This window comes from Chlamydotis macqueenii, chromosome 1 (assembly GCF_036417535.1).
Source record: "Chlamydotis macqueenii isolate bChlMac1 chromosome 1, bChlMac1.mat, whole genome shotgun sequence".
Lineage (NCBI taxonomy): Eukaryota > Metazoa > Chordata > Aves > Otidiformes > Otididae > Chlamydotis > Chlamydotis macqueenii.
The window spans coordinates 209357249-209381065 of NC_141556.1; the positions used below are offsets into that span (position 1 = coordinate 209357249).

The 23817-nt window shown below is 40.9% G+C and overlaps 1 protein-coding gene across 1 annotated transcript; it reads left to right on the plus strand.

Annotated features, from left to right (window-relative positions):
* The first annotated feature begins 680 nt into the window (after positions 1 to 680).
* Positions 681 to 18154, plus strand: EED (embryonic ectoderm development). The gene is made up of 12 exons (XM_086742974.1): positions 681 to 809; positions 3645 to 3797; positions 9047 to 9139; positions 10068 to 10133; positions 10861 to 10986; positions 11100 to 11181; positions 12778 to 12869; positions 13796 to 13929; positions 15082 to 15187; positions 16098 to 16256; positions 16708 to 16781; positions 17825 to 18154. The coding sequence occupies exons 1-12, from the start codon at positions 681 to 683 to the stop codon at positions 17949 to 17951; spliced, it is 1341 nt and encodes a 446-aa protein (XP_086599100.1). The 3' UTR covers positions 17952 to 18154.
* Positions 18155 to 23817: the final 5663 nt, after the last annotated feature.

A 23817-nucleotide genomic window follows, 5' to 3' on the forward strand; every position in this document is an offset into this window, starting at 1 on the left:
GGAGATGTCCCTGCTCCTTGCAGGGGGGTTGGACTGGATGACCTTTGAAGGTCCCTTCCAACCCCTTCCATTCTGTGATTTATATCGCGGCCGTGCCAAGCAGGGACAGATGAGAACGCGTGTGAGGCAGTCTCTGTCACCAGGTGTTAATGGTCCCATCTTCATGCAGTTCTCGGGTGCCGTTTCGTAGAATCCTAGCACAGTTTGGGTTGGAAGGGACCTTTAAAGGCCATCTAGGACACCTTCAACCAGACCTTGTTGTTGAGAGCCCCGTCCAACCCGGCCTTGAAGGCTTCCAGGGATGGGGCTTCCACCACCCCTCTGGGCAACCTGTGCCAGTGCTCCACCACCCTCAGTGTAAAACCTTTCTTCCTTACACCTAGTTTGAATCTACCCCCTTTTAGTTGAAAAGCATTACCCCCTGTCCTATAAAGTGTCTCTAGGCGCTGTTTAAAGACGCGTTAATTTAACGCGTACCCCCACCGGGCCCAGCGCGCTCCCTAAGCCAGCGGATCCCCGAGGCGCCGCGCGGCGCTGGGCGCGGGAAGAGCCCTTTTTCAGCAGTGTGGCAGCTCGCCGCTCCCCGGCCGAGGAAAGGGGCTCAGGGCTGCTTTACGGCAGGCGTTTCGACCTCCCCGTCCGCGCTTTGCGGCTGCGTGGCGGGGTGGGGGGCGGGGAAGATGTCTGAGCGGGGAGAAGCCCCGGCGGCGGCGGCATCGGCGGGAGTGGGGGGTGAGATGCCGGCGAAGAAGCAGAAGCTGAGCAGCGACGAGAACAGCAACCCCGGGGACTTGTCCGGCGACGAGAACGTGAGGCCGGGCGAGGGACAGGCGGCTGGAGCCGGGGGCGGGGGGGAGGGGCGGCCAGGCGGGAGCGGGGCCTCGCGCCGGGGGCGGGCGGGAGCGCTGAGCCGGGGGGGTGGAATTTGGGGGTGGGAGGGGGGAGGCGCCGCTCCCCGCCCGCCGGGCCCCGCTGTGAGGGGACCCTCCGAGCCGACCCCCTCCTCGGGTGTCCCGCGGGCCGGGGTCCCCGTCCGGTTCCCCGGGGGTGGGGGGTGAGGAGCGGGAGGAGGGTGTGAGCCCACCCCGCCTCGGCCCGCTGAGTGCCCTTCGGGGCAGGCGGGCCCTTGGAGAGGGGCCCCGGAGGGAGAGACACTCGCTTTTTCCTCCACGTGGGTGAGGGGGAATTTGAGGCCCAAACTCTTAAGCGGGCTCTGTCTCGAAGTCTGCTTCAAAATGTCAGGCTTGCTTTTTTTTTTTTTTCCTTCCTTTGCTGCAAAACTGCAAAATTATCCGTCTTTCTTGCGGTTTTGTGTCATGTGTTGTCACTGTCAGGTTGCAGAGTAACAAGCAGGATGAATTTCTGTATGCAGCCCTTTGGTGAATGAGAAGTAGCAGATAGTGCTGATAAGCTTCTGTCAGCAGAAGAAAGTGGCAGGGGATGAGGACTGTAACCTCCAAGTTAGGCTAAAATCTGGTGTTCAGGACAAAGGTAATGAGATTGATATAGAATAGCTTGATACTTGAAAGATAAACTTAATCTTAGGCATCTAGCAGTCGTTTTATGTAGTTATTGGAGTGGGGGATGTTATTTGGGTGTTAGCTTTATGCAGTGCGGTTCTTTTTCTGGTTAGAGCACTTACCCAGAAAGGGCAGGATCTGGACCACATCCCCCACGACCTGTGGAAGCGTTGCTTGTGAAGCAACAGGCAGGTTTGAGGTGCTTCATAGCACTACTACGGATTTTTTTTTTTTTTTTTAACTGCTCAGCAGCACTTGTGAATCCAAGTGTAATTTGGTGACAAAGGCATTCAGGTTTGCTTTGGTGTCTGCTGTAGGCTATCGGTGACCGTGGGGTGTGGGCTGTCTGGTTATTGAAAATTTGTCTCAGTGGTGAAAGGACTCCGTTTCCACGGAGTTTGTTACTGGGCTCCACTTCTCCTGAAAGGTGGGGATTCTGTTTCAAAGTTGGCATAGTAGTGTTGATCTGGAGAAAGGATGTATTTCGTTCCACAGGTATCCCGGGAGCAAGTTTGTTGGTTCTGCTGTAGTTGCAGGTGCCTGGTGTATGCGCATCATACCCGGTACCTGGTGTTCTTACACTGACAATATCTGACAAGCCCAGAGAAAGCTGCAGTCTTGTGAAGTGTTACGACTCCGGTGAGCAAGTGCACTTGGGACATGAGAATTTGGCAGGCTCTGAAATTTCTTAGGGTAAAGGAGAAGAAACTGGAAAATGTAAAAATTGTTAAACTTGATTATACATATTTGAGAGGGTTGGCTCTTTTAGGGGTGCAACGCGAAGGGAATCACTCACTTGGGCAGTTCACTTACAAGCTTTTGTGTTGTCTGTCCTCCTTTTCCTCCTTTTGATGTCCTGATTTTCAGAGTTGTTGGGTAACCAAAGACTAGTACAGCTCTACTGGCTTCTGGTGATACAGATATGAAACTGGGACAAAGAATAAACGTTTGGTGGGAATTGGTGTAGTCATGTTTATAGTTGACCTTATTCTGTATTCCTAGTGGAGTTCCTGATGGAGCTTCTTGTTACACTTAATCTCTTCCAGTGGCAGGCTGTTACCTGCCTCTGTCTCTCTTAGTTCAGATCTAGAAATCACAAGGCCTTGGGATGAGATGTTTCCCCCCCACTACTCTGATGGAAAGCGAACAGACTACCTTGTCAGGACAAAAAAAACCCAAAAAACAACAAAAAAAACCAAAAAAAAAAGTTGATGTTTAACAAGCGGAACTTACTCATGTGGAAGCCGAGGGTTGCCAGTTATGATGCAGGTGGACTTGGAGTGCACTGTGACGGGCAATGCAGAAAATTAGAAATGTCCTTTTGAGCAGTGTCCTGCAGTCAGACTGCGTATGGAATTGTAATTTCTGTTAATTGTGCAAAGCTGATCTAAAGCTGCTCAGTGACTGGGTGGGTTGTTTCGTGCACCCCTTCTTTCAGTTTTCCCCTTTCGTACTTTGGTTCTGGCTGCTGACAGTGGGAGGCCCAGTTAGATGGACTAGCTAGCTGATCAGACAGCAAGCTAATTTTCTTTTCTTTTTTTTATTATTATTTTTTTTAACTTAGCTTTTAGTTGAAGCAAATGTCTGAAGGGAAGAGCAGGAGCAGGAGGTGGGACTTCCTCTTCTGGTGGCAGTGCTGACTTATTGCAGAACTGTGCTGTGCCTGATGCTGCTGAGGGTGTCCAGAAATCTCTCAGAACGGTTAGATTCTTGGTATGGCTAAGCGTAATGTTTTTACACAAACGACCACTTCCTTCAGTAGTTCAGAAGGACTCATTTCATCCACGTCAAAGATGTTTTCTAGGGAATGCAACCACTTTATCTTTAGACATTTTCGTGAGAGCAGCTCCCAGTATTCTGAAGAAACTTCACTAGATCACAGTTCACATCTGTCCCTCTTGGATTAATCCTCATGTGGCTCATGTTCTGTTTCTAGGGAGGAATGCTATTACGATAATAGTAGATTTAAATACGTGAATCTAAATAACACCAGGTCCTAGGAGATCTTCTGTCCTCATGGAGGAGAAGAAAAAGTGAAAAATGCCAAGTGCTGCAAAATCAGTTGAATTTATACGACAGTTAATCGTATCTTTGTTACATTCTGTATAATTTGAATGTTTTCAGGATGATGCCGTTAGTATTGAAAGCGGTACTAACACCGAGCGCCCTGATACGCCAACAAACACTCCAAACGCACCGGGAAGAAAAAGCTGGGGGAAAGGAAAATGGAAGTCAAAGAAGTGCAAATATTCCTTCAAATGTGTAAATAGCCTCAAGGTAGGTATGGGTGAGCTTTAACATGGGAATGCCGGTACCACTTGCTGGCAGTAATGTCAGTGTTGACTGTGAGACAGTGTCAAGATCTGAATACAATTATGTTCTGTGCTTATTTGAAGAAAGTACCTTTCTTATAGCTAAGTTTGCAAAGTTATGTGTGATTTGTTATAATTATGTGTTTTGTTGAAGGTGCGCTTGCTCGAGATAAAGATAAGAAACTGGATAAACAAATTCAAATAAAACAAAACCTGTGACAGCTTGATGCAAATCTGTACAGAACCTGTACAGATTTTTTTACCCATTGAAATGTATTTACGAAAAAAAACCAGAACCACAGCAACCCAACAAACTTGATGTAGCTTCTTCCTCATACTTACCAGATCAGGTACTTTCTGTCCTCAGGCAGTTGTCGTAAAAGCTGTATAGTGCGATTTGGTTAACTTATCTTGAGTGTTGTGATTATGTGTTCGCACCTGATCTAGGTCATATTTATCTTCCCACATAATACCTGATGGTATTAAAGAATGGGAATTCATAGTCTTTACTCCCTGTTCTTGTGTTTTAGGGTACAATTGTTTTCTTCTGCACTGGTGACAGACTATGGTGGACTGAATTATTTTTCTCTTTGATTCTTTTACACTGTGAGGATGTTGTTTTTTCATTCCCCAGCCTCATGTGGGATATTTGTCTGGCAAAAGTTGTAAATATACCGTCTGATTAGATTTTTATAAGATTTCCAAATAAAGAAAAGATTACATCTGGAACAAGACGAGAGTTTTGTTAAACTTTTTATTTAGCTGACAAGAGAATTTTTTCAGCTCCATAGCGAATATTTTCTGCAGACTTGCTTTAAGAGGTTTTGTCATTCCCCCGTGCTTAACCGTTGCGCTGCGCTGATGTAACTGTTTCTGAATTTTGGCTTCAGACTGCTTCACAGAAATCTGTGGTAGCTGAGTGCGAGGGGATGAGAGCTTTAGAGCATGGAAACCTCCTAAATGAGCTTTGCCACTGGAGAAATTGTGATGTGAAGTTATACTGACAAAAGTGTCTGGGAAGCAAGTTGATCTTAATGTGTTTTTTTTGAAGTATAAAAATTATCCCCAGTCCTTTCAGGGTGTAGGAGGAAGGGAAGCTCTTTCATTTTCACCGAAGCAGGCAGCTGTTCCTGTGATTTGCATGAGTCGCCCCCGCAGGTAGTGCTTTTTGTGGCTTCAAGTCATGCTTCAAACGTAAGCGCGGGCCTTTAGCACCCAAACATTTAACAAGTTCTGAGTTTTGCTAAGCGTATTTGTTTTCTATCTGCAGACCAAATATTCCAAAGGGTACTTTTCAAGTGTCTTATGGGAAAACAGAACAATCCCTTACCCCGGCTTCAACCCAGGCCCTGCTATAGGGTGAGCCTATGAAGCTAAGCAATCCCTGACTTTTGTGGATTTGGATCAGGGCCTGGGAACAGATTCCTGTGCAAGTAGAATCAAGCTGTGGGGGAGTAAATGTAGCGTTTCAGCAAAGTGGGATATTTATATTATCTTTTTTCCCCATTTCTTTTTGAACTGAAATTAATGCTAGTAATAATAAACGTGCATGTTAATACAAAGACTACGTAGCAGCCAAAATTGGTAACTCCTTTTTGCTTCATGTTTGAGGAAGCCTCTATTTTGTTTTTCCTGTTCCTCCATTCTAATTTTGAAGATACTGTGGCAATAAACTCTAACAATTGAATGTTGTATATGGGTTCAGAAAGACACTTCTGACACTTGGGATATCACATCATATATCCCATAATTTGTATGTCTTTGAACTGTGCTGTCAGGTGCCTGTACTGAAATTAATGAAAAGACTCTATGATACACGGAAATTAATTTTAATATTTTTTAGGGATGTATGAATTATATGTTTTTTCACTTTCCTACTTTTGTTTTCCCCTTTTATTTTGCTTTTTACTTTTTTTTCCTTAAGGAAACCAAGGAATATGGCCATTACTGTCTGCTTTGAATGATAAATGGTTATGGTTCAGCCTGAAAAACTCAGTGCTTGCTAAATGTGTGTTTTAAACACTACTGTGGAAGTTATTTTGGGTGAAATTTAAACATCAGGAAAACAAAAATATAACTTGGAAAATGACAGGAAATAAAAAACTGCCCTTTTTTTTTTTTTTTTTTTTTTTTTCCTGCACTAAGTTACCATAAGGTGTACAGAAAAGTCTTTGCTGTCTGTGGGCTGAGTGGAAATGTAGTTTATGAATGAGCGTATGCAGCTAACAGATGCACATCCTCGCGTATATCCGTATATGTTTTGCTTATAGATCTTCCAGCAAAGAACTGTGTGTATTCTGCTTTGATGTGTTCCCCTTAAAACAATGCTATTATTTCTCCTACCCTTTGCTGGGGCTCAGTGGTTGTTAGCAGTCCAGCGTTGTCTCTCAGCTTCTACTCGCTGTCCCCTGAGCTGGGGGTCAGTAGCCATCTACATGCAAGATTCTAGCTTGACGTGTGAAGGAGAGGTAACTGAAACCACTGCCAGTAATGGCTTGCTTCCACTTCAGGGAACTGGAAATGCATGTGTGGTCAGTTGGTTCCTCGTTGGCAGTGTGGGTGACAGCATATTAAAATGTACTTGCAGGTTATTTTTTGTGTTGACATAGTATTTACTTTGCTCCCTTCAGTCTAAAACCGGGTCTAGTCTTATTGTCTGACTGAACCTGAGTTGGCGTTTAGCGAGTAGGAGCAGAACCATTGATTATTTATTTATTTGCTTTTATTACAATTGTAGATCTGTTTTCTCCTCTGCCTTCTGTCTCTGGCGCACGAAGAACCCGAGTACTTCGAGTTTCGTGCCCTTTATTCGTACCAGGGTCAAGATGGCATTTCACAATTCTACTTTTGGGCCAGCGTCTGGGTCAAACTCTTCTGTCTGCACAAACGAGTGGTCAGATTTGCACAACATACTTAGCATCTCAGGATAGCCGTAATGTGCAGCACCTACAAGTGTAATATTTTTAAAAACCTGCTTTATTGTTTAGCACTTGGGACAAAAATTAGAGCAGACAAGTATTATTAAAATAGCTGTGTGCTGTCTCTGACCAGTGAGGATGACGGTAGTTTAAATGAGGTGAGCGTAACTTCTTCAGATACCCTAATGACTTCTTGCAAAAGCCTGTGCCTGTCTCATTCATCCATTAAACACCAGAAAAACTGTGATATGTACGGTCGGCCTCTTGGAGGTTGTAGCACTCAATGTGAGGAATGTAGTCCAGATGATGTAAGTAGTCTGAAGACATTTTCTCGCAGAGTAACTTTTCCAGGGAAATAGGTTTTCTTAGGAAAAGCTGACTAAATACTTCAGGTATGTACTCAGATATAGGAATAAAGAAACAGCATAACTTATGACCCTAGTCTGGGTCCTACCTAGAAAATCACCAACTTATAACAAATTACACTGCAAAAATATCCTGTCTTGAGGGGCAAAAACATCTTCCTCTTCACTTGTCTCGTTCACTCTGTTTAGCAGAAACAGTGCAAATGACAGAGAACAAGAGTATTCCAGAGAAACAAGCACAAAACCTGCTGATGTAAAGCAGTAGGAAGAATCCATGCATTTTACCTGTGTTATCTCCATGCAGTATGTCAAAAGCCCTCGGTATTCACCAGCATGAACTCTTTCACACGGAAGTTCAGAGCTGACTATTACTAGAGGAAATTTTTTTTTAGGTATTCTGTGTTTGACCTCACAGCCATTCTTTTCAAGGAAGTTTAAATACACTCAATAAATAAGCCTAGAAAGTAAAATTCATAACTTTATTGGACACTAAAAATCGGGGCCTTATGTATGCAATTTTATGGCATGCAGTTTTCCTCATTTTCCATCTGTAATTAAACTATGATGCTTTACAGATGCTGAATACCTGCTTTTTCCTTCTGTCCTGGCATCACTAATAACGTTGCTACTTTTCCCTTTGCTAATATCCCATATCCCTCATCACATAAAGCCACTAGTCTGTTCTTTCGTATTACGATGGGTAATACTTTGAGTTAAACTTTGAACAATGCTTTTAAATCTGTACTCAGGTTTGAAAGTTGTTACTTCTCTTGAAGAATTGCAGGAGGGCCTTCATCTCTGAAAGATTTTTCTCCCTTCTCTTTCTAGCTCTTCTAGCTATTGCTGTTAATAATGGTTATTAGTAAATAATTCAATTTTAAATTCTTCCAGACTTCCTTACTCTTCTTTTTCTCAGAGTAAGGAAAGTTGGACTCCCCACCCACACCCCCTCCTCAAATTTGTTCTTTGGTTCTTGGATAGGCCAGAGCTGCCAGGGCCAATATTTCTCCTGTTGTCTCTGAAGCACTGCCATTTGAGAGCTGCTTAACAGCCGTCATGAGACACTTCCTTCCTGCCTGCGCTGTCCCAGACAGTCCCCTGCGGGGAGGCACTTTAATGAACATTATTCTTACTGAAAACATCCTGGCAGGACAGGCCAAAATACTGTTATCAATTATTAACAAGCACCACCATATTCATCACAATTTGTAAACATATCTGCTTCTTTTTTTTTCCTCTATTAAACTGATGTAAGCTGTATAAAAATAATACTTGGCATTTCTCTGGTAACTGTTTGTGCAGGAGATCTGAAAACACTTTGTGTTGAACTTTGCAGCAGCATTGTGACATGCTGGAGTGAGTTTGTCATGTCTGTGACAGAGTTGCAAGACGTAACCGTGCTGTAGTAGTTAAGCGTGGCCCTTCTCCACCTTTTTACCAGTATAATTCTTCTCTGCCCTAATAATTATTCTCTGTGAAGCTGTAAATCCTTGTGTGGAAGTAATTATAACAGTACAAAATGCATCTAGATGTGACCTTAGATGCAGAGGAAGATTGTTTAAGATTGCAAAACAAAGTAGTAGAGCTGAAAATATAACTCAGGAGTTCTGCCAGCTTCTGGCTGTAACTGTGAGACAACATTTCTTCTTCCCTTTCACTTTTTAAAAGCTTGAGGGGCAGGGGAGAAAGAGTAGGGGGGGCAGACTGTTCCTTTAACCTTCCTTGAGACAGCCAAGTTAAAATGTGATGTTACAAACCTGTTCTTTTTAACTGTTCACTATCTCTATCTGAAATTATCCTGGATGTGAACCCAGTAGTTTGAGGAGGAAAACACATCAATTAAACTGTTTACCACCGCAGCTGAATTTCACAGAAATAATATGCCTGTGGGTTTTATTTATTTTATCTCTGATCTTACTTTACATCTACAGGAGGACCATGGTCAGCCTTTGTTTGGAGTCCAGTTTAACTGGCACAGTAAAGAAGGCGATCCTCTCGTTTTTGCCACTGTGGGCAGCAACAGGGTGAGTAATCTGTTTTTAACCGTAAGCCCTTCCGTGTGGTTCTGCTTGCATTCTTTTTTTCCAGCCAGTCTCTTTACCTGTGTTTAGTATGGACACAGGATATTTCATACAGAAAGCTTTATTTCTGAAGCATGTAGCGTCTGTTATCTGGAGAGAGTTGCATCTTCTGGATTGTTTCATGAAGCAATGTGCTGGCTATTTGGGAATTAACCTATATAGTTAAAAAAAACAAAAAAAGAAAAACAAAAAAACCCCTTCAGTAATAGAAACATGGTTAAGGAAAAGAGATGCATAATTGTATCTTTGTGCTAAAATTACTCCTAGATGTTATTGTTTCCAAGAGGTCATATGCTCTAAAATGGAATGAGAAGTGTCTGCAATGATGCCAGGCAGCTCAGCAGCTAAATTAAATAATGGCCTGTGTGGAGTGAATTTATAGACTTTTTCTGAACAAGGATCTATGTCATTTCAGTCTTGAAAATAACTCCTGAAATGCATTCTATGCAATGTTGTGAATAAACAAGAAGCCTTTCATTTCCAGGATTGTTCCACCTGGCAGTTAACAAAAGTGCTAAACTAAGGTTAAACAAGGTACCGGTGGCTCATTAAAAGCCCAAGTCGTGTTAGAGTTGGCTGCAGGAACTAATTCCAAATAGAGTTTAATCTTACTAAGACAATTCAAATAATAGATGTTGGTATCTGGGAAGGACTGCTGACAAGTTCTCAAGTGATACGCTACTGAAGCTGCTGTGAGCATTCTTTTATCAAAGCATTTCCACCTGTTGGAAACAAACAGATAATGGATGAGATCTAAAGCATAAAGACACAATACCTCTCCGCGTCAGGAAGTCAATACACACATGCACATGATTTCTTTTTGAAATACCACAAGTAAGCAGCAATTTCTCCCACTTTTTTTTTTCTCCAGGTTACTTTATATGAATGTCATTCCCAAGGAGAAATCCGTCTGTTGCAGTCCTATGTGGATGCTGATGTATCCTTTTAAGTTAAAAAGCCACTTCTTTGCATCCTCTTTACAAAAAATTAAGAGGCTTTGTAGGAAAAAGCATGCGAAGGTTTTCTCTGTGATTTAATACTTTGCTTATGTGGCACATTCCTTACGTTAGGTCCAAGTCTTACCTCTTTCCCACATCCTAGAGTCCCTCCTATTGAAAAAATATTAAAAACACAGACTGTATTAAAATATTTGAAAGCTGATTCTCCATCAGTTTAATCTTTCCAACACTAATATTTGTGTAATGTTTCACATTTGCTGTATTACAGTGGTCTCATCTTCCCTGTGAATTGAAACTGGATTTAAACCCTGAGAATTATTTGTCATGCTCTGAAGTGGTAATAACTTATGTTGATCATTCTCAATATACAAGTCAATAACTTGTGAACTCAGTCTTGATCCATCCTAATTTTATTCCCAGTCTTTGGATGTTTTGGAGAAAGAGGTTGAAAAGTGATGCCAAGAGAGAGAGGTGTTCCTTGTGTGTGATGGAACAGAAGTGAGAAAACTGGCATCTGTAGAAAAGGTGGTGTTCCTTGTATTTGCAGATATGTAATGAAATGTGTATCTTTTTGTTACTGGTTCCAGCAGAGCATCTCGGGTACTTGTGTAAAATAGCAGCAAGTTTACTTAAAGAAATCCACATTGTTTAAAAAAAAAAAAAAACTCCTGTTTTTCCTGTGTTCCTTAATGTAAGATGTTATAGGCAGATGAAAATTTCTATACCTGCGCATGGACATATGACAGCAATACAAGCCATCCTCTTCTGGCTGTGGCAGGGTCCAGGGGTATTATTAGGATAATTAATCCTATTACAATGCAGTGCATAAAGGTGAGTGCTCAGAACTTTGAGATACAGCTTGGGTTTCAGTAAGGCATGAAACTTGTCTTCTAAATACATGTAAACGTGAGGGGAAATAACTTGGTCTCTGAATTCTATCCCAGCACTACGTGGGCCATGGAAATGCAATCAATGAACTGAAATTCCATCCAAGAGATCCAAATCTCCTTTTATCTGTAAGCAAAGGTGAGGAAAAAACCCTCTTTTTTTTTTTTTGTTTTTGTATAGATCAGGATACTTTGGATTGGATTTTGGTCTTGAAAATGGCCAAAACCTCCATGATTTTTTTATGAATGGCACTGAACAAGTTTACCTTGAAAGTCTAGAGCAAATCTTGCTCGTGTATGACTGAATGTCTTGTACATATTAAATCCGTGGCCTACAATAAACGTAACTCCACCTGTGATGCAAAGAGCTGGTGAACAGTGCTGCTATTAGGAGAGAAGAAACACAAGCATTGGGGTTGCTCCTGCCTCTCCAGCAGTCGAGTTAATTTTTTTTTTCAGTTGTTGACTTCTGTTGCCATCTAGTGGGGATGTCTTAATGTCGCGGACAGCATTCACCACCGTGTCCGTGGGGAAAACATCGATTGTCTCTGTCACTCAGGAGCAGTTCTGGCTTTAATTAGACTTTGTGTGAAAAGTATATTAGTGAAGGGAGAAGCGGGTTTTTGGTGTGGTGCCATACGGGCTTGTCCAGGATGTCTAAACAGTCGCAATTTCCTAATCTTGGCTGTTTTGTTCAGTAAGGGAATGCTTGATCTGCCACAAGAGTAAGCCTTCAGGAATGCTCAGGTTGGAAATCTCCACATAAGGGGACCTTTGGCTTTAGCACAATTAGTATTACTGGTGAAACTGCCCAAATATAGGAGTTGGGAACCTCTCTTATTCTTGCAGTGGTCAAGTTTGTGCCTTTGGTCTGTAACACTGAATCTTTTGAGTTCTGTGTATTTTTTAGATTCTCTTTTTAATAACATTTTGATGTCAGCTGTAGTACTAGAAGTTTTAATTTGCAATCTTTGGACCAGGTACTGTCTCTGAGAGGGCATGAGGCAGGAAAATATTGGAGTCTCAGAGCTGATTGGCTGAGAGATGAGTAGAAAAAGAGGAAAATAATTGGGACTGAGTGGCCTTGCAGTTAGCGTTGCAGTAATTCAGTGCAGTGTACATGTGGAATCCAAAGGGAAATACATTAGAGGTTCCCATTTCCAAATGAGAAATACAGTAGAGGTCCTTCATTAGAAATTGTTACAACTTTCTTTAAACAAGTGGGTTAGGCCAATTTGACTTTGGAGTACATGTTGTTTATAAAAACAGTTTCTCCATCCCTGCAGTCTGTGGTTCGTAAAGAATAATATTTTAAAGATTAAAAATAAAAGAAAATAAAAACTTCTCTGCTGATATAAGAATGGCTGAAAGGAATTCTAGCATTTTTTGATAGATACAATTATTTTTGGGGTAAGACTGAATAAAGCATACTTGTCCAAGATCAGACTCTTCTTTGCTTTTCGGATGATCTAAAGATCAGAATATATTTTTGCTAGAAGCTGGCTCGAGGGGAAGGGGATGGGCAAACTTTCACAATTACAGAATTACTCTAACAGTAGTTCAGTTGTAATGACAATTTTAGTTAATGCAGTTCTGTTGTTTCTAACAAGTCAAGAAGATTTAAGTGCCTTTTTGATGTTTACATGAACACCTGTTATTGAAAGTGGTTAAGCTGAAATATATGATTCGTATGTACGTATAAAAAGCAGCATGTAATTTTATTTGTTCTTTATAGATCATGCATTGAGGCTGTGGAACATCCAGACAGACACGCTGGTTGCAATATTTGGAGGAGTAGAAGGGCACAGGGATGAGGTGTTAAGTGCAGTAAGTGGAAGACTGTGGGGCAGTGACTTAGATTTACAGAGGGTAGCAAGCCTACGATGTGCGACTTTCTATCCTCTCGTGCACTGTTTTTGATATTATACCTACTTAAAAAAACCCTGAAGTGCATAAATACTGTTTTATGGGGATAGACAAGTTTAAATCTAAGGTAGTTTGATTAATATGGCCACCTCTTAATGTACAGGACAGGTGTTCACTTTCTATATGTTTCAGTAGCTAGTTTTCTCACAGTGCAGCCTAGAAACAAACTAAGGGTCAGTGGGGCTTGAAAGAGTAAAACATTTTTGTGATGGTCCCACTTTTGAATTTCTTGAGGTGTTACCAAGCCAAAGCAGCAAGAGCAAATAAACCTGAGACATATGATAGTGAAAGAAAGGTAGCTATTTTGGGTGCTATGCTGCTTTTCAGTGGCTGTGAACAGGCACTGGTACCCCGCAAACCTCAACAAGAATAGTTGGCTTTTAATACATTGCTCTTAAGAACTGTTTCCATTCCTGTTGCGTGACCTGAGAAGTGAGGGGTGCATCTATGTGAAACCTGACACTGTATTATTCTCTTGTGGTTGTAAATAGTCATCACCCATGTCCTAGCCCTGGAATTCTGCCGAAGTTGCTCCATAAAACGAAACCTGAGGAATTTACTGAGGGGGGAGCACTAGCAGTAGATTCACTGTCTGTCAGTGCTGTTGAATATACCTGTCTTTTTGAAAGCGTAAATGTAATTATTAAGATACTGTGCTGTTTTGCAGTGAGTAGGATTAAGTTGTTAGTATTTTCCTATTTGAAATATGCAGTTTTATTGCATTCTCTATGCAGAAAATGTTGTTTTGATGGAAATGATGGAATAAAATTTGAGTCGTTATAATGCAGCTTAGGCTGGGGGTGCTCAAAATTATTTCATATACATAGGATTATGATCTTCTTGGTGAAAAAATCATGTCCTGTGGGATGGATCACTCTCTAAAACTCTGGAGAATTAATTCCAAGAGAATGATAAATGCCATCAAAGAATCTTATGAGTACAACCCAAATAAAACCAACAGGTACGTAGTCTTCATCTTCTTGGCAAAACATGAATATTCTTATCAATGGCCCAGGTTAATTCCTACCCAAACTAGGAGTTCTTTGGGATAGTGAGTGATCTAGGGATTGTTCTGGGTACTGAATCTGTCTAGAATATGTGTCTTATTGATGTTTCCTTCAGTAGAATTTTATTGAATTCAGATTTAAAGTCCTGACACTTTTATTTTAAAATATTTAAATTATTTCTAATCTGCTTGACTAGAAAATGTTTGGAATTGTTATCTCTCTAGTTCGTAACTAAAGCTGGTATTTCACTGTGTTTCAAGATGCCAATGGCTTTCTTTCTCTCACCTCAGTTTCTGGGAAGGAATCAAATCCATGTAGCTAAATATAGCAAATAGTTTTATATTGGGTAGTTATTACGAATTATTGTACCTATTATCGGACTCTGAGGTGGGGACAAAACTGTTTTATGTAGTAATAACCTTAATTTTCATCATTCTCTGATCTGACCTCAGATGTGAGTAAATTGTCAAGTAAACATAGCAATTAGATACACAATAGATAAATCCTGCTTTATTAAGTTCATCAACTTTTTAATCTTAAATTCCAGTTAAACCATTGAGAGCACTGAAGAGTCTAAAACACACTGAACATGTTCAGCAATGAGACTAGCTGTGAAAATACTCTCGCGGTTTTTTTGGTAATGTTACCAAATATTAAATGGTGCTTTTTTTTGAAATGATGATTTTTTTTTTTTTTTTTTTTTAGTAGTAGTGTGTCTTTCTATTTAACAATTTAGATGTTGCAGAAGCAGTGTCAGGAAAACTGAGCTTTAATTAGTTCTTGAAGTACTTGGCAAGGGAAGCTGCATTCAGCATCTGAAGGAGTGGTTTTGTTTAGCACTGTCTCTGTGCAGTCTTGTACAGTGGGAAACATTATTTCGTTAGGAATGAGGATGAAAACAGAGACTGTTCCTGTTATTAAAAAAAAACCACAAACCCAAACAAACAACAAAACAGCATACAAAATCAACCTTGTTATAAAACTGTTAAAACAACAAAAGAGACAGGCTTGTTCTTTTAACATTGAGATATCTTAAAACTGGCCATTAAAAATTAGACTTGTGCTTCTGTGTTTCTCTGAACCTCACCTGGCAGTTTTCTCTGTAGGCCTTTTATTTCCCAGAAAATCCACTTTCCTGACTTTTCTACGAGAGACATACACAGAAACTATGTTGACTGTGTACGATGGTTGGGAGATCTAATTCTTTCAAAGGTAACGTTGCTGCTCTTTCAGTTGTATCACTCTGTTTTGAGGATCTTAAATGGTAAAAGTCTTACTAGACTAGCATACTTAGTATGCTATGTCAAATGATTTTATGCACTATATTGTGAATTTTGACAGCTGTCAGGATGTATGGATAAGCAGCTTGTACTTAAAAAATAAAATTATTGCTATAGCTGTACCTCTGCTAAAAGTACAGGGGTACCAGCTAACCCATTTGGTGGAGAACACAGAAAGAATATAGAATCATAGGATGGTTTGGGTTGGAAGGGACCTTCAAAGGCCATCCAGTCCAACCCCCCTGCAAGGAGCAGGGACATCTCCAACCAGATCAGGTTGCTCAGAGCCCCGTCCAACCTGGCCTTGAATATATAGATACTGATGAGGGGTCTTGCTGCTAAAGGGAGAAATGAGGGTTCCCATAATGGACCAATTTTGATTTGTGTTTGTGTCCACCAGTAACATTTACTTACAGATATTAAACGAGGTGATCTTGCAGCCTCTTTGCCAGAAATCGTTGCTTGCATGGTCCTGTGGGTTGAAGGGGTTATGTGAACAATCCTCAAGTCTGGGTTAATTTAAACTGCTCACTAAAATGTGTGTGGGCACATCTGGTTGGCTTTCCCTGAAGTGGGTGAGGGAGGGCTCCTGTGGTCCTGTTGCCTGGCAAAGCTGTGAGGGGAGCAGGCAGCAGGCTCCCAGCGACGGGCAGTGATGTATTGTTGGTGATGTGGCTGTGATCTAAGGACAGAGGTGAGATTTTAAGTTTTATGGTTGTTTTTGATGTAGTTGGGGAAGCTGTGCGATGAAATGTTTGGTTAGAATTATAGTTAGTATGAATGTGCAGTATAAATTGTGAATATAGGTGATTTTTTTTGTTTGTTTTTTGTTTTCCCCCCAGTCTTGTGAAAATGCCATTGTGTGCTGGAAACCTGGCAAAATGGAAGATGATATAGATAAAATCAAGCCCAGTGAGTCAAATGTGACTATACTTGGGAGATTTGATTACAGCCAGTGTGATATATGGTACATGAGGTTTTCAATGGATTTCTGGCAAAAGGTACGTGTGAGCTTTGACTTTGCTGTATTTGAAGGTTTGTAGCTTTTCACTGATTACGTATTTGTGGACGTGGGAAGTCTTGGGTCATGGGATGTGGTGTTTGAGAAGCAGAATGATTTACTGCAAGGGGCTTTATATGAAACTGGAGGAGCTCCAGGTTTTTCATTCTGGGTTCTGCCTGATCTAAAAAGTTCCACCAAAGATATTTATTTATTTTCCACTAAAGGTATGTGTAGTGATATCTTCCTCCTCCATGTTGCAGAGGTAGATAATAAAGTTGGAAAAAGGAGGCATATTTTATAGCGTTTCTAGCCCCTCCAACAAACTCATTAAGTTGATCATATTTAAACATTCACAAACAATTTATCAGCTATAGAGCCTTTGTAAAATTCTGACTCCCATTATTTTAGATATATTTTAAAACTTCTGTATCCTCTGTTTTCCTTTGAAGATGCTTGCTCTGGGCAATCAGGTTGGCAAACTTTACGTTTGGGATTTAGAAATAGAGGATCCTCATAAAGCCAAGTGAGTACTTGTTTAAATTTTATTTTTATTAAGACAGAGAGTTGGGGTAGTTTCCTTCTTCCTTTACTGGTAACTACAGAAGTTCTTTAACAGTAGTAGTCACTTTCCATTTTAACTACTAGGTAAATAAACATTCAGAGCCCCTGAAGGTTAACATTTATTGGTTTTAACTACTTTGTTATTTATATGATAGTAGTGCCAAGGGACCCCAGTCAGATTGTGCTGGGTACCATATGTAGATACAGGAAAAGACAATTTCTTCCTCAAAGAGCTACAAACTAATTAGGTGGAAAATTTAGCCCTTAAGAGAAGATGTGGTAGGTGAGTGTAGCACATGACAAAGGAGAAAGAGGTGAAAGGACTTGAGTAGTGAGAGTATAATGGTTAGCTATAGGCATAATGTGGGAGAACAGTATGGCTTTCCAGTTCCTCACCTATGTGGCCAGGAAATTTTACAGCATATCTTCTATGTATTTGTATGGTTTTTTTATATCTATATATAAATGAATAAAAAGTATTCTATATATAAAAATAATATATACATTTTGTGTAGTAGATGTATATACACTATGTATATAAATAATATATACGTTGTATTTGTATATACACTATATAATAAATTATATATACTTACACATTTTAAATATATGTAATCTGTATAAATAGGTATGTGTGTATATGTATTCATAAACACATGAAGTTCCTGAAAATGCTTCAGTCTTTAATCACCCAATTGCTGTGTTTTATGCCTAACCACTGTGAAAGAACATTGATTACAAAGTCCTAAATAATGCGATTCAATAAGCTTTCAGTGAGTGCTTCAGTGAGAATTGGGTGGATGAGAAATGGCAGTGGGCGAGCAGGAAATTACTGCTTTCCCAAGTCCACATTTGGAATACAAAATACACCATGAAGGGCGTAATCCTGTTGCCCTTCAGTTCCTCCTAGGTCACCTAAGTAAGAGGTTGGTGAAGCAGTGCTCCATAATGTAGCAGCAAGTGCAGATTTAATGTTGCGGCTGAATAATTTTCTTTTATTTATAGGTGTACGACTCTTACTCATCCCAAATGTGTTGCTGCCATTCGACAAACCAGTTTTAGCAGGGATAGTAGTATCCTTATAGCTGTGTGTGATGATGCCAGTATCTGGCGCTGGGACAGACTACGATAAAATACTTTTTTCTTAGTTCAAAGTAGAAAATATATTTTCAAATTATAATACAGTCTGTTAACTCGCTAGTACGGTAGATGCGTTTAGTGTAGACTGTCTCGAAAGTTCAGCAGGCTGGAGCTGAACTTAGTGATGTTTACATTCTGTGTATTGTTCTGCTTGAAATTGCTGCTTTTAATAAAAAGAAGTATTTTTGTAAAGTTTTCTGAATTGTCCATTTTAATTATTTCCCACAATGAGTTTCCACTTCTGGCCCATGAAATTGCTTTGCATACAGGTATCACATGGTACAGGGTTACGGGCTAGAAATCTGGTATGTGTATGCTTGCAGCTGTATTTGTGCCTTTTCGACTGAAAACCTAATGAAGCTATTGAATATTATCCTGGGACCACACAAAGGAATAATACACTTAGGAATATAGTGTAAATAAATGTTAAATCACTTGTTAAAAACACTTTGAACTCATTCCTTAACTTGGTTGCGTATTGAAAATGATATAGTTGAAATACTCTCAAATTGGATGTGCTTTTCACCAGTTCTGTTACAGATTAGGGAAAAAAACTTTACTGGCTTTATTTTTATTTTTATTTTTTTTATATCTTGTCAGCATGTAGTTGAAACGTTAGTGCTTGTATTCTCCACGTGGTCTAAGACGTTCCACGATAGCTGTGTCTACCTGAATGAGGAAGAAATTTAATAACATTTACTGAAACTGAACCATTTATGTACTTTTTTTCCCTACTGTGCTTTTCTTACCCTTCACCATAACACGTTACTTGGAAAGAATATATTAGGATATTATATAAATACAACTACACTGTCACTGGCAAGGTAATGGTGCTTTTTTTGATCAGTAGGTTAATTTAAGTAATCCTATCTGCTACTGACTTCTTAAGTGCATATCTGACTTTTATCTTTCAGGATATTGCTTTTTCCTGTTTGCTACAGTTTGGGAAGCTTGTAAATGCTCTGCTTAGATAAACTACCTGCTCAGTTTGAAGTAATATGACTAAGCCAGTTTTGATTTGTGTCCTTGGAAGCCTGCAAAAAATGAAATCCAGAGCTGGCAAGTAGTTTACAAGTCTTACTCTATAACATGAGATTTATTTTTCCCCCTTTTTAAAATTTTTTAAAATCCCGTTCTTTACTACTGGGGAGTTGCGGTAGGTAGTACCATCGTAGCACAAGTCTGTCCGAAACCAGTGTTAAACTGAGCTGGATTTGAACCTTCTTTTTCTTGCACCAGCCAAGTGGCCAGTATGCTCATTCTTGGATGAGATGCCCTTGGCTGACTGGTCATGGCAACGTGATCAGGACGCCAAGTGCAAGACCACAGGATCAGGCAGAACCAGGTACAAGCTTGAGTGCTGGAGGGAGGAGGCCAAAACACCTGCAGAGTGAACACAGATTCGCTGGGGAGGGAAACAAGTGGGACTGGAGCTTGGAGGCAGTTTAACCTCTAGTTCTACTGCGGCTACAGAACTGCTGGCACAGCGTGAACCGGCGTTTACGCAACAGCGATGGCCCACGTACCTCACAGTTCATCCTGTGGAAAGTACGTGGGGTTGGCAGAGTCTGAGAAATTGTGGGGGTGGAGGTGCGGTTGGGAGTGCACTCCAAAAAGGCAGTGGGAGTGTGCAGGCTTCCTACAGCCTTCAAGGAAACTGCTTTGATCAGATGAGCTAAACTATATTGAGGACACTTGGAGTGGAGGCTGGTACCATTTAGCCTTTGCAAACGCTTTACGGTAGCATGCCATGAGACTGGGTCATCTTTGTTTTCTCCTGTCCAGGGCTGAGAGTGAAATGGGATACAAAAGCAACGGAGATTTTTTAGCCATGGTTGTTTTTTTGGTATGCAAGCGGTACGTTCGGACAAATGAGCTGCCGTGTTTGAGAGGAAGGAAAGGAAGGGAGGTGCTTGACTAGAGAAAGGCCTAACACAATTAGGATCAGCTTTAACTTCTGTATTAACTTACGAATGTGCTGAAGACTGTTCTCTTAAAATGCAGACAAATATTCTAGCAGGTTTGCCCTGAGAAACCTGGATGGAGCTGAAATCAGATTCAAGGTGTGAAGGGAAGGACTAGAGAATGTGAACTTGCAAAAGTAGAGCTGGAGCAAGCTATGGAGAAGAAGAAATTCTCCTTTACACAGTCAACCCCATCTGCTTTTAGAATATAACATCAAGTCAGCGTTGGAGTAAGTAATATCTTGAATATAGACCACAAGAGAACAAACTCCTTTTCCACATTCAGACCCATAAAGCTCAAGTGACCCTGTGTGTGTATTTGGTTGGGATGTTTTATTCCTAGAGTTCGTAGAATCATAGAGTGGTTTGGGTTGGAAGGGACCTTAAAGATCATTCAGTTCCAGCCTCCCTGCTATGGGCAGGGACACTTTCCACCAGATCAGGTCGCTCAAAGCCCCGTCCAACCTGGCCTTGAACACTTCTAGGGATGGGGCACCCACAGCTTCTTTGGGCAACCTGTGCCAGTGCCTCACAACCTGCGTAGTGAAGTATTCCTTCCTTATGTCTAATCTAAACCTACCCTCTTCCAGTTTAAAGCCATTACCCCTCATCCTATCACTACATACCCTTGTCGAAAGTCCCTGTCCAGCTTTCCTGTAGCCCCCTTTAGGTACTGGAAGGCCGCTATAAGGTCTCCCCGGAGCCTTCTCTCTGCCAGGCTGAACAGCCCCAACTCTCTCAGCCTGCTGCTTACTTCTAGGCTAAAAAAAAGGGAAAAAATAAAATTATTTTTATTGTGCATCTTCTGGAAGATACAGAGCTAGTAGAGTTATAATCATTGGAAAAGAATTTAAAGAAGAGTTCAATGTTCTCCAAAACTCTTTGATCTTTTAATATATATTTTTGTGTAACATACCTTGAGAGCTCCGGTGTGTAAGTTCTTCAGCAAAAGAAGTGTGGCTTGACTATAGTATTGGAGAGACCTACCAAAAATATCCCAAAAGACATTGATGTATTCTTCAGCCAGCTGTAGTTCTGTTCTTCAGCAAGTTCTGTAATTGGCTCCTTCTGATTCATATCTCAGTGAAAGGCAGATGAGGGAGAGGTAAAGCCAGGCTTTGCCTGGCTCCAGGTCTCCTGAGTGATTGTTGCAGTACAGCCAGGAAACTGTTTCAGGAGGCTGCAAGTGTTACAGATGTCTTTTCTGGATGAACTCTGGGTGAGGAGTACAATAAAGTGCAAAAGTTACAGTTTCCTTCAACTGTTGCACACAGAGTATTTCTCTGAAGTGATTCATCTTTTTTTTTTTTCCCTTCATAAAAAAAAAAAAAGCTGGAGAGAAGAGGTACCTGGAGGTCCTTGTCTTTCTCTGTCAACTGTCAGATACTTAGAACCTGGCTAAATGATTGGTTTGGATTACAGTCCTAATTTTTATCCAGAGATTGCCTGGAGTCAGCAAGAAACTTTGAAGCACAGATGGAAGTAGAAAATAGTTCCCGATTGTTAAATCAGCGGTTCAATTAGAAGGGGCTCTCTCCCTCAGAGGCTAAGGTCCTGTTTGCTGGGCTTTTACTCCATCTGGTGGTGACTGAAGAAAAAAAAAGTCACTGCATTGTAATTTAAAATCAGGTTCTTCTTGAGGCTTCTGATTTTAAGCTAAACAATTTCATCCAAATGTGGTTTGAATTTGCCCTTCCTAGTGTATGTAGGAGTCCGTGTTTTCTTTGATGTGTTTTGTGCTCATGTTTCACTGCTGATGTTCAGGAGCTCTGGTTCCATGGCTGAAAGTCAAGAAATGTACAGCAGGTGCTGCAGGGAAAGCTTCAGGTTCAGCTGGGAGTGCTTAGCTGTTAGCATGAGCCATGTGCCAGAAAATATTTGATTCATTTCATTATTGAAACTCTTTTAAAAACAAACCTACCCAAAAAACCCCCACCCTCTGCATAATCAGAATTTTGACTACTTTTCATGGATTTTTGCATCTGTTTCAGCAAAGACCAGTAGCAGTGTATGCAGCTGTTGCTTTTTTTATTTGTAAATCTGCCGCTGGGTGTGGTGCTGAGGTGTGGGCAGACCCAGAAACAGGTAAGGCCCTCCTGAAAAAGAAACTTCCCCAACCCTGGCTAATGATTCGTGTTAACTTAGGAAGAAAAATTATTTGGAAAAATGTCCTAAAATGGAGAGAAATAAATCTATCGCTGTCATGGTTATGAGACTGCCATGGCAGAGCATGTTCAACCTCAAAGCCTGATGACCAGTAGACAGTCTTGTTTTTGTTTTAAGAGGTTTTCCATTGAAGGGACCTAACCTCTTAGTAGCAAGAAACTGACAACAGCACAAAAAATTACTTCAGCTGTAGGAAGACCTTTACAAAATAAGTTATATTACATATAGGTTATTATTATTACAAGCATTACATCTCTGGAAGTACCTGGGGGAATGATTTTTTTTAATTGTGCGTGGGGAAAAAAACCCAGAACAATATAGATGTAAAAGACAGGATAGATTGTTGCATGCATTGTGTTTTTCTGTTTCTCCTCAGGTTTATTCCTGAACTACTTCAGTATAACCCTGTTCTCTCATTTTAAACCAGTGTGTTGAGGGAAGAAGTATTGTTGTGGGATATATATTTAGACAGATAGATATGTTCAAGTGTTTGTTCAGATGTGAAGACAGTACAAAATCTAATCCGTTCCCTGTGCTTTCTTTTTAATCTGAAACATGCAGAGAAAAGACACTAAAGCACTACTCATCCTGAAGAAAATGCAGTAAGAGGTTTATTCTATTGCTCAACAGGGAAACAGTTTTCTGTTTTAGCAAGCAGACCAATACATCCTCACAAAAATAATAATAATAAAAAAAATCATCAATCGTTTCGGATAGTTTCTAATTTCCCCTTCATTCTCATTACTTCTGAAAGCATGTTCACATGTATGAACTCTGCCAATTGGTGAACAAAAACCTTCTCCTTTGAAACTCGGCTTTATCTGTGCATGTGGGTCACCCACAGCCCAGTAACCCAGCTGCTGGGAGCTCTCTGTTCTCTGTAGGGCAGCGTCAGTGCTGAAAGCTGAGCCCTGTAACTGCGTTGACAGCTTTTCTCCTGCACTGGGCTCCCAGTTCATTTCCGAGTCACTCAGGAGAGTTTCTGACTCTTGGGACAAGACAGACAAAATTAAGAGCTAAGCAAAAAGCTACAAACCTTACTTCTGACGTCCAGATGCTGTAAAAGGTGAGTGATGAGCTCAGTTTTAGGTTTCTAGTTTTAACAGCAGTGATCAGGCTTTTGTTTTCCTTCTCATCATAAAGAAATAATAACAGTTGTTTGGTATTTCTCAGGACAAAACCATACGGAACAAAACTTGGGTGAGGTGCTTGAGAAGCAGAGCTTGGCAGTTCAAATAAACAACCCGTAGCAATAAATGAGTTCTTACTTTCATAGTGGTTCCGAAAGGCTCCTCTCTGATTCAGTTTGAAGGGGGATGGAGTCTTCCTTCTGCGAGTTTCTGATCTGTGCGCTTGGCCACAGGCAGATTGGAAAGAAGAGGAGAGTGTGTACCACATCCACAAAGCCCAGAGACAAGACCTGGCTGAACCTGCAGTGGCTACGCCGAATTCTTCAAACTGCATACGATTTTATGTATTCATTTACAGCCTTGAAAACTGGAGCCAGGGTAAGAGCAGTGACAGTTTGGACTGGAGCCTTAGCCACCCCACCCACGTGGTCTGGTCTGGCTTTCTGAAGCCTAAACAACAACAATCCCACCAGCACCACGGAGTAACCAGAACACAGTTTTGACCAAGTCAGAACAGATAGAGTTTGTCTTCTCTCCTGTAGCTGTAGTAACAGAGCAGCAGAGCAACAGCCTCTGCTGACAGGAACTCTGCCCAAAG

Coding starts and splice junctions, on each gene's coding strand:
- EED (XM_086742974.1), top strand. CDS start 681: ATGTCTGAGCGGGGAGAAGCCCCGGCGGCGGCGGCATCGGCGGGAGTG. Junction 810..3,644: donor ACTTGTCCGGCGACGAGAAC/GTGAGGCCGGGC, acceptor GAATGTTTTCAG/GATGATGCCGTTAGTATTGA. Junction 16,782..17,824: donor GAGGATCCTCATAAAGCCAA/GTGAGTACTTGT, acceptor TTTTATTTATAG/GTGTACGACTCTTACTCATC.